Source organism: Octopus bimaculoides, chromosome 9, assembly GCF_001194135.2.
Source record: "Octopus bimaculoides isolate UCB-OBI-ISO-001 chromosome 9, ASM119413v2, whole genome shotgun sequence".
Taxonomy (NCBI): domain Eukaryota; kingdom Metazoa; phylum Mollusca; class Cephalopoda; order Octopoda; family Octopodidae; genus Octopus; species Octopus bimaculoides.
The window spans coordinates 64,291,892-64,301,275 of record NC_068989.1 but is presented as its reverse complement, the minus strand read 5'-3'; the positions used below and the strand labels follow the sequence as shown (position 1 = coordinate 64,301,275).

The 9,384-nt window shown below is 38.0% G+C and overlaps 1 protein-coding gene across 1 annotated transcript in view; it reads left to right on the top strand.

Annotated features, from left to right (window-relative positions):
• The window catches only part of LOC106872509 (sperm-associated antigen 1), a 61,845-nt gene that overhangs the window by 15,424 nt on the left and 37,037 nt on the right, over positions 1-9,384 (top strand). Inside the window, exons 3-7 of the mRNA XM_052970919.1 lie at positions 566-721; positions 1,452-1,577; positions 3,228-3,286; positions 4,615-4,727; positions 8,687-8,745. Of these exons, the coding sequence (XP_052826879.1) occupies positions 566-721; positions 1,452-1,577; positions 3,228-3,286; positions 4,615-4,727; positions 8,687-8,745 (513 nt within the window). The remainder of the gene's footprint in view (positions 1-565; positions 722-1,451; positions 1,578-3,227; positions 3,287-4,614; positions 4,728-8,686; positions 8,746-9,384) is intronic.

Genomic DNA, 9,384 nt, shown 5'->3' with positions numbered 1-9,384 from the left:
CCCTCCACTTCTCCCTCCACCTCCTCCCTCCACCTCCTCCCTCCATCTCCTCCTGAGCATAAAGTTTGGTTTGTTTGCTGTAATGTTGTCTGCTGTATAACATCTCCATTTTCATATGCAAAACCTCATTTTTCTGCTGTCTTCTCCCTGAAACTTCTTTTACTACGGACTACTCTCTTCTCTTTTTATTTACTTAACTTCCTTTTTTTTTATCTCATCTTTTCCTTTTTCTTTTCTTCTGCTACTCCCTCTTTTTCTTCTGCTTCTCCTTTCTTTTTCTCTTCTTTATCTTATCTCCTTGTCCTTGTACCATGCTTGCCTTCAAATCTCCATTGTGTGAATATCCACTTTTCCATAATTGCCTGGGTTGAATGGAGTTTATTGAGGCAGATTTTCTATGGCTAGATGCTCTTCCTGTTGCCAACCCTAACTGTTTTGAAGCAAAGTAATATTTCCCTGCAAACACACATTTTCACAGAATATTGGAAAGGAACAACAGTTTCTATGATAGTGACACTCCTTTACAATTATCACGCAACTAGCTTAAAAGCTGCACTTCGTGTAGACTTTTAAGTTACCTCTTTTTCTCTTCTTGTTTTCTTTAATTTCTTTTTTTTTTTTTAATTCTAACTACAGTCGTGCTCTAAGGAGAGAAGAACCCTTGAAAAAAATTACTGATCTAAGCCAAGAAGAAAACATAGCTTTACAAGCTGAGATGGAGGTGAGAATAATTTTTTTTTTATGTTAAATTTTGTAAAGCATGAGAAGTTTGTGTATATTGAGGTGCGTTCTGAGATTTTGAGCAGTGTATATTTTGTTTTTACTTAGAAATGAAAGGAAGTGTTTGGGGAAAGCTGCAAATAAAGTTCAGGTATATAAGAAAAATGTAGAAAGGAGATAGCCAAGCTTAAAGTAGAGGTTTGGTAATGAAGGATTTAGGGGTGAGCTAAACCACCCTGTGTAACAAAATTTAATTTTTTTTTGTCTTTGGTCAATATGTTTTTGTTTCTTATTTCCTTCTATCTAGAGATCAAAGGAAATGACTACTATTCCCTTCAAACTTTGCTTTTGTCACCTGGACATCAATGTTTTGAAACTGACCTATTTTCCATTACATTTCAGATAGATTCAGCATTGAGTTGCTGAAGCAGAAATATCTTTATAGCAAATAGTCAGCTCAGTGCCAGTGTCACAGATTTACTTGTCAGTTTATTGAAGAATTTGAAAAGTTTTCAGTTCTTTTGCAAAGACTCTTGATATAAATGAAATAAATTCATTTTATGTCTTGAATCATGAAATTGATTTATTGATTTCGTAAGAATTTTCACACATAAAGCAATAGCTTTAAAGGAATGTGTTTTTTTTTTGTAAAAAAAATTTTCTTTTGATGTTCTTTTGAACCAAATAGAAACACACCTCTATAGTGTCACTACTATTACTTCTTTCTTTAGAATTGGTCCAGCAACATGTGTAAACTGGATGGATCTTTGAAGAAAAAAAATTCCAAAAAGGCTGTAGATGATATACCACCTGTCAGAAATGCAGAAGGAAAGAAAGGGAAGCCCGAAAAAGAAAAGGTAACCATCCAACCATCCTCAATAAAGAAATCTTTGTACTTTCATTGTAATTCCATAATTTCATACTCCACTGGGGTATCATCCTGGTTGAGTCTATTCTTTGAGTGTTGGTTTTTGTCTAAGATAGCATTACTGCTTATATAATCCTTCAGATTCATGCTGCGTGTAAAATGTTTTAATGATTAATCAATATATATTTATGCATAAAGTATATTGGTGCATAAAATATATTTTCTGCATGATATATATTTGGTGCACAATATATAATATTGTGCATATAAGTGCACAATATAATATATGTTGTGCATGTTATATGTATATGTGTACAATATCAATTGTGCTTATGTTATATGTAGATACAAATGCATTTATATTTTCCATGTATGGAAAGTACCAGTGCGGGTGACACGTAAAAGCACCCACTACACTCTCTGAGTGGTTGGCGTTAGGAAGGGCATCCAGCTGTAGAAACTCTGCCAAATCAGACTGGAGCCTGGTGTTGCCATCCGGTTTCACCAGTCCTCAGTCAAATCGTCCAACCCATGCTAGCATGGAAAGCGGACGTTAAACGATGATGATGATGATGATGATGTATGTGCATATATTGCATGCATATGTACAAATAATGTACTTGTATATGCACAAGTATGCAAATTAAGCTTTCCATTATGGAAATGACTTAGATTATGGAGGCTTTATATTATTACTGAATATTCTATACTCTTGATTAGGAAAGCAAATTGGGTTCATCTCTCAAGAGCAGTCGACTAATCTATCAAGTAACCTTATTTTTTCTGCACACCGAAAGCATAGAAAGAATGTGTTTATGTTCTTAAATACTTCTCACATCTAAATGTGTTAATATTTAGGCATTTGATGATGATGATGATGATGATGACCATGGACATGGTTGAACAACCAATCCCAACAAGTTGGGATTTACTCAACGAGTTGTACTATTCATCCTTTTGATAGCTGAATGTGAAGCATGGCTTGTGAGACTTCTGTTTGGGTGATTTTTCCTGAGTCACCATCTCACTCACCCTTGTATGCCATTTATAGCTGAATGGAGTGGAGCTACAGTGAAATGATGTATTTTGCTTAAGGATACAATGTGCAGCACGTCTGGAAATTGAAACCACGATCTTGCAATTGTCAGTGCAGCACCCCAACCACTAGTCCAAATGCCTTCACTTCAGATAATTGTGTGTGTGTGTGTGCATCTAAGAGGCTGGACACTCAGGTTGTTTCTTACTTCTTTATTGCCCTCAAGGGACTAAACATAGAGGGGACAAACAAGGACAGACAAAGGGATTAAGTCGATTACATCGACCCCAGTGCGTAACTGGTACTTAATTTGTCGACCTCGAAAGGATGAAAGGTGAAGTCGACCTCGGCGGAATTTGAACGCAGAACGTAACGGCAGATGAAATACGGCTAAGCATTTCGCCCGGCGCCCTAACGTTTCTGCCAGCTCACCGCCTGGTCATCTTTCACAGTATAATGGATCTTCTCAAGTAGAGCTGAGCATACCATCTCAACATTAATGAAAATGAAAACCAGCAAGATACACCAAATAGCAGTGTCTGCTGCTTGTTCTTGAATCATTAACATTTTGAAACATTGTAATATTTTGTTTTATATTTGCAGAAGAAAGGTTCATCAAAAAAGACTTCTCCAAAACCTCGTGATATCAAAGAGTGGGACAAGTAAGTGTATTGTTGTTCTCATTGTTTCATTTTTCTTTTTAATAATTCTGTGGCATGTAAAAAGCACCATTTGAGCATGGTCTATGCCATTACTGCCTGACTGGCTCTTGTGCTGTCGACATGTAAAAAGCACCTACTGCACTCTCGGAGTGGTTGGTGTTAGGAAGGGCATCCAGCTGTAGAAACTCTGCCAGATCAGATTGGAGCCTGGTGCAGCCTTCTGGCTTGCCAGCCTCAGTCAAACCGTCCAACCCATGCCAGCATGGAAGGCAGACGTTAAACAACGATGATGATGATGATGACGATGTCTGCATTAATGCAAAATGCAAAAAATCCTTCTCTGTCATTTGTGACTTTATACACCTTATCATCTTCTTGTATCATTTTATATATTCTATATGTTTTGTAGAATGATACATTAAGGATCTTTTTTTATGAGTACTACCGAGTTACTTGAATCCATATATTCTGACTTATGTATGTCAGTATGTGTGCGTTTGTATGTGTATGTGTTTCTGTCTCCTTGCTTTGGCATTGCGAAATAGTTGTAAACAAGTGTCTTCCTCATGCAAGCGGTGTCCATTTACAATATTCTGTAATAACATGTTTGACCATGGGGAAAGTATTACCTTTCTTAAAAGCAGGTGAGGGTTAGTGGCAGGAAGGGCATCAAGCCTTAGAAAACCTGCCTCAACAAATTCCATCTGACCCATACAAGTTTCAAAAAGTGTTTTTTAAAATGAAGATGATGGTGGTGACTATGAAGGTGGTTTCCTTTCGATTTTCTTTGAGTATTGTTTTCCTACTACACCTCACAACACAGCCATGTTTTCCTTCTACATCTCACAACAACCATGTCTTTCTACCACATCTCACAGTACAGCTATATTTTCCTATCACATCTTACAACACCACCATTTCTTCCTACCTCACAACACCACCATGTCTTCCTAACTCACAACACCACCATGTCTTCCTAACTCACAACACCACCATGTCTTCCTAACTCACAACACCACCATGTCTTCCTAACTCACAAAACAACCCTGTCTTTCTTCCACACAACACAGTGATGGTTTTCTACCCTACCATACAACACAGCCATGTCTTCCTACCTCACAAAACAACCCTGTCTTTCTGCCACACAACGCAGCAGTGGTTTGCTACACTACCACACAACATGGCCATGTCTTCCAACTACACCACACAACCCAGATATTTCTTCCTATGTAAAGTTTGAAAAATGGAAAGCTTTCAAACACTTTCTGCCTATCTGCTAAACAACAGTGTCGCTCTCGTTTTATTTTGTCACTTGTATTTTTATTTAGGTTTGATGTTGAAGGAGAACTAAAAAGGATAGATGAGGATGTACAAGAAAAGCCAGCTAAGAAAGTTAACAGTGAAATTTCTAAACTATCTGAAAATGTGGACATAGGCAATGGTTTGTAAAATCTTTTTTTTCTGTCCTAGTTTTGCTTGGCGAAATGGAGGTGTAAAAATGCAAATCTGAATTTAGATGAAGCCGTTATGGTCATAAGCATGAAAGTTCAAGTATTATAGGTGGAAGAAAGGAGATATATTCGCAGTGTACTGTTGATATGCTTCTATCTTTTATCTTTTACTTGTTTCAGTCACTAGACTGCAGCCATGCTGGGGCACTACCTTGAAGAATTTTTAGTTGAGTGAATTGAACCCAGGACTTTTTTTTTAATGCCCTGTACTTATTCTGTTGGTCTGTTTTGCCAAACTGCTGAGTTACGGGGATGTAAACATACCAACACTAGTTGTCAAGCAGTGCCGGGGGATACAGATACAAAGGCACACACACACACACACACACACACACACACACACACTTGTATATATACATATATACGACGGGCTTCTTTCAGTTTCTGTCTAGCAGATCCACACACAAGGCTTTGATTTGCCTGAAGCTATAGTAGAAGACACTTGTCCAAGGTGCCATGCAGTGAGACTGAACCCAGAACCATGTGGTTGGGAAACAAGCTTCTTACTACACAGCCATGCCTGCACCTATTTACTTTTCTTCTGTTAATTCAGGGATAATATGATAGATTTACCAACACACCCCAGGAAGTATTGTTTGTAGTCCTAGGATCATGAGGGGCTTCACTTGTGATCATCCTGTCCATTTAGGAGTATCTTAGAATACATTATCTAATGTCACCTTTACTTTCTTGAGCTGGTAAAGTGTCAGATTTAAGCCATATTTGACTACTATTTTTAGCAGATCTTGTGACCACGTAGAAGCTTCCTTAAAACTTTCATCACCATATTTCTGTTGAAATACATTGTTTTTGCTTCAATTAATTTTGAAAATCATGAAGAATTTTGTATAATATCTTTGTCATGATTAAACTGATATTTGAAGCATAAATTTTGACGGAAGGGTTTAATTTCAATCAATTTAGCTATTTTGTTACCATATTGTTTTTGAAATATACTGTCTTTGTCGCCATTAATTTTGAATTTAATAAAATGTCTATTCATGATTAAACTAGTGTTTGGAACATAAATCTACCTGAAATTTTAATGAAAGGTTTTAATTTAGATCACTTTCAAATAAAGCAAGTTTGTATTACAGAACCAGAAGTGGTCTCAGGTAGGCTGGTATTAAAAGGGGCAATCCTGAAGTAGGCAGTGTTGATTTAGTAGTTATCAACCACTTCCTAAAGGGTTAACTGTATTTTTATAATGACTGTAATTAATTTAATAAACAAAATTTATATATTAAAAATATAAAACAGTATAAGTATTTGTTCTACTCCCACATGGAAAAATATCAATATTGGTATTTCTGAAATTACTACTTGATAAAACCACATGGTTACTCCATGGGAATGTATCAGTGTTCATTAACTTTTTAGCATTTAAACTGGCCATATCTGGGCCAGGTATTCTACCTGTTTTATGTTTAAACTGGCCAAATCTAGCCTCTCACACCTACTCTACAATGTTATTCTAAAAACCAGCGATCACATCTCAGTAATTTAGAAGCTATGAGATAATGCATGATTAATTCTGAATAATATGATCCGTGTTCCTTGTGAGTATATCCTGGCATTTCACTACCATCTCTCTCCTGCTCTCTCTTGCACTCTTGCTGTTTCCCACTCTCTCTCTCTCTCTTTCCCTTGCTCTTTCATCAGGCTGGGTAGCCACGTATCTCCTTTACAGCAACACACCTGTTTCTGCTCTTATTCTTGATCACTCTCTCTCCTCTTGCTCTTCCCTCTGGCTAGGTAACCAAGTATCTTCTTTACAGCAGCACACCAATTTCTGTCCTCTTTCTTGTTACCTCTTTCTCCCCACCTCTCTCTCTCTCTCTTTCGCTAGTTATGTAACCATGTACTTCCTCTATAGCAAGACACCTGTTTCTGTCTCTTTGTCACACTAACCATTCACCATCTGACACAAAATCATCTCCTCCTATGACCCCTCCCTTCTCAAAATTTCTCATCTTGCAAGCTATTTGGTGACCCTGCTGGTGCTGGTACCACGTAAAAAAGCATCCAGTCTACATTGTGAAGTGGTTGGCATTTGGAAGGGCATCCAGCTGTAAAAACCATGCCAAACCTGACCTCACTTGTGCTGGTGCCAGGTAAAAAGCACTTGGTCCACTCTGTGGGGTGATTGGTGTTAGGAAGGGCATCCAGCTGTAAAAAAACATGCCAAAACAGACACAATAGCTTGGTGTAGTCTTCTGCCTGGTCGGCTCCTGTTAAACTGTCCAACCCATGTCAGCATGGAAGGCAGACGTTAAACAAAGATGATGATGAATGTAAATTAACAAGCATTACATTTAACAGAATAACCTGAATGCTAAAAGGTTAACGACACCACCGAGGAAAAGGGAGAAATTAATTTGCTCGATCAATATAAATTGAAGCAATTATGCATGCTCTGTGTTGCTTGCTATGCTGTATTTACCACAATCAAGCTTCATTAATTTCATTGCTTTCATATTTTCTTCCCTGTTTAGAAATGTAATATTCTGACATTTAAATATGTGATGTGACATTTTATGAAACAGTAATAGAGTTTATCTTGTTTATGTTTGGGATGCGTGCCTTGTGTTGGATTGGCTCATGAGTTGGAGAAATATATACTTGGTTTTGTTGTTGTTGTTGTTGTTCAGTCATAGGTCAGCCCTGATTTAGCTGACCGGTAATCAAAGGCATTTCAGCATTTACTATCCAGTCTTTTATTCAAGCATTGTGCATCTAGATTTACTTTCTCCAGCATGTGCTTTCTTTCTTTAAAATGGTAGGGTGTAATTTGAAGGAGGATTCGTTTGTTATTTCTAACAGGTTGAACCAACCCATCATTGGCTCATGTAACAATTGTAGCAGTATATCACCATCATCGTCATTATTACCACCACCACCACCACCACCACCATCATCATTGTTGTCGTCATCTTCATCATCATCATCATCATCATAGCATCTACTTTTCCATGTGATCATTAAAACGATGATTGTTTTCTCAGAATTTATTAAGGTTGATTTTCTACAGCTGGATTCCCTTCCTGATGCCAGCGTTCACCTGTTTCCAAGCAAGATAATATTTCCCCATGGCCATACATATTTTTGCCGAATATTAGAAATGAGTAGCAGCATTTGTATGACAATGAGACTTACTTACAAATATCACATGATGTCAAGATGAGGAGATGCTAGCACACACATACACACGCGCGACATGCTTCTTCCAGTTTCTGTCTGCCAAATCCACTCACAAGGTATTAATCAGCTCAAAGCTATAGAAGAAGACACTTGCCCAAAGTGCCATGCAGTGGGACTGAACCTGGAACCATGTGGTTGAGAAGCAAACCTCTTAACCACACCCCTAGATATTTCTAAAATAGGAACCATGCAGAGAATGGTATTGCAATTGTGTTTTGAGAGGTTACTGATGTATTTAGGCATTATGAATAGAGTAGTGGCTATGTGAAGACCCTTGGCCTAGTGGTTAGTATGTTGCACTCATGATCATGAGATTGTAGTTTCAATTCCCAGACTGGCTGTGTGTTGCTTTCTTAGGCAAAACACTTTATTTCATGTTGCTTCAGTTTACTCAGCTATAAATAGGTAACCTTGTGATGGACTGTGAAGGTGCATGGCTCAGTGGTTAGAGCGTCGGGCTTATAATCATGAGGTAGTGAGTTTGATTCCTGGACCAAAGGCAGGTTAACCAGGAAGATAGCTTTTGTGTGTCGCTGATGCACAGGGGCAATAAACGCCGCAGTTGCTCAGAAAACTGATTCCAGCAAGGAAAATGGACATTAACTGATGTGATTTTCTTTTTTATTATGTTCCTCCCTCACTTTCATCTATTTCCTTCATTGTCTTTTTTTGTTGTATTTTTCTCCAGATTGTCTTGAAGAGACAAAAACTACTCATGCTTTGAGGGAAAAGGACAAAGGCAACGAGGTATGTGTAATACCCATGTTTGTTGTGTTACCTCTATCTTATTTATAATCTTGCTTGGGTGGGATGACATTTGTTATTGCTTTTATACCAGGCTACTTTTGCGGCAGCAGCTGACCGTCAAAGATCGAGTCCGGCAGTGCAGGCTACAGCGATTTGACCACATCTGCAGTATGAGCACTGGAAAACTACCACACCAGCTTTTGTGGTGGTAATGACCCATGCACTGGAGAAGGCATGGGTGAAACAAATTAAGGAAGTTGCAATGCCTCCGACCTCAAGGATGTTAAGGCCAGTGCCATGGATCTGAAAGCATGGAATAATATCATTACTAGAGTCTGTCATCCAGTGGCACCCAGTCCAGTTGTATGGCACTTTGGGCAAGTGTCTTCTATAGGCTCTGGCCAACCAAAACCTTGTGAATTAATCTGATAAACAAAACCTGAAAGGCCATTGCGTGTATATATATATATATATATATATATATATATATATATACACAGACATGTGCAATGGGCCGTGTGGTATGAAGTTTGTTTCCCAACCATATTATTCTGGCCATGTCTTCTACTATGGCCTTGTGAGTGGATTAGGTTGACAGAAGTTGAAAGGAGCCTCTTGTATGCATATATGCAAATATGT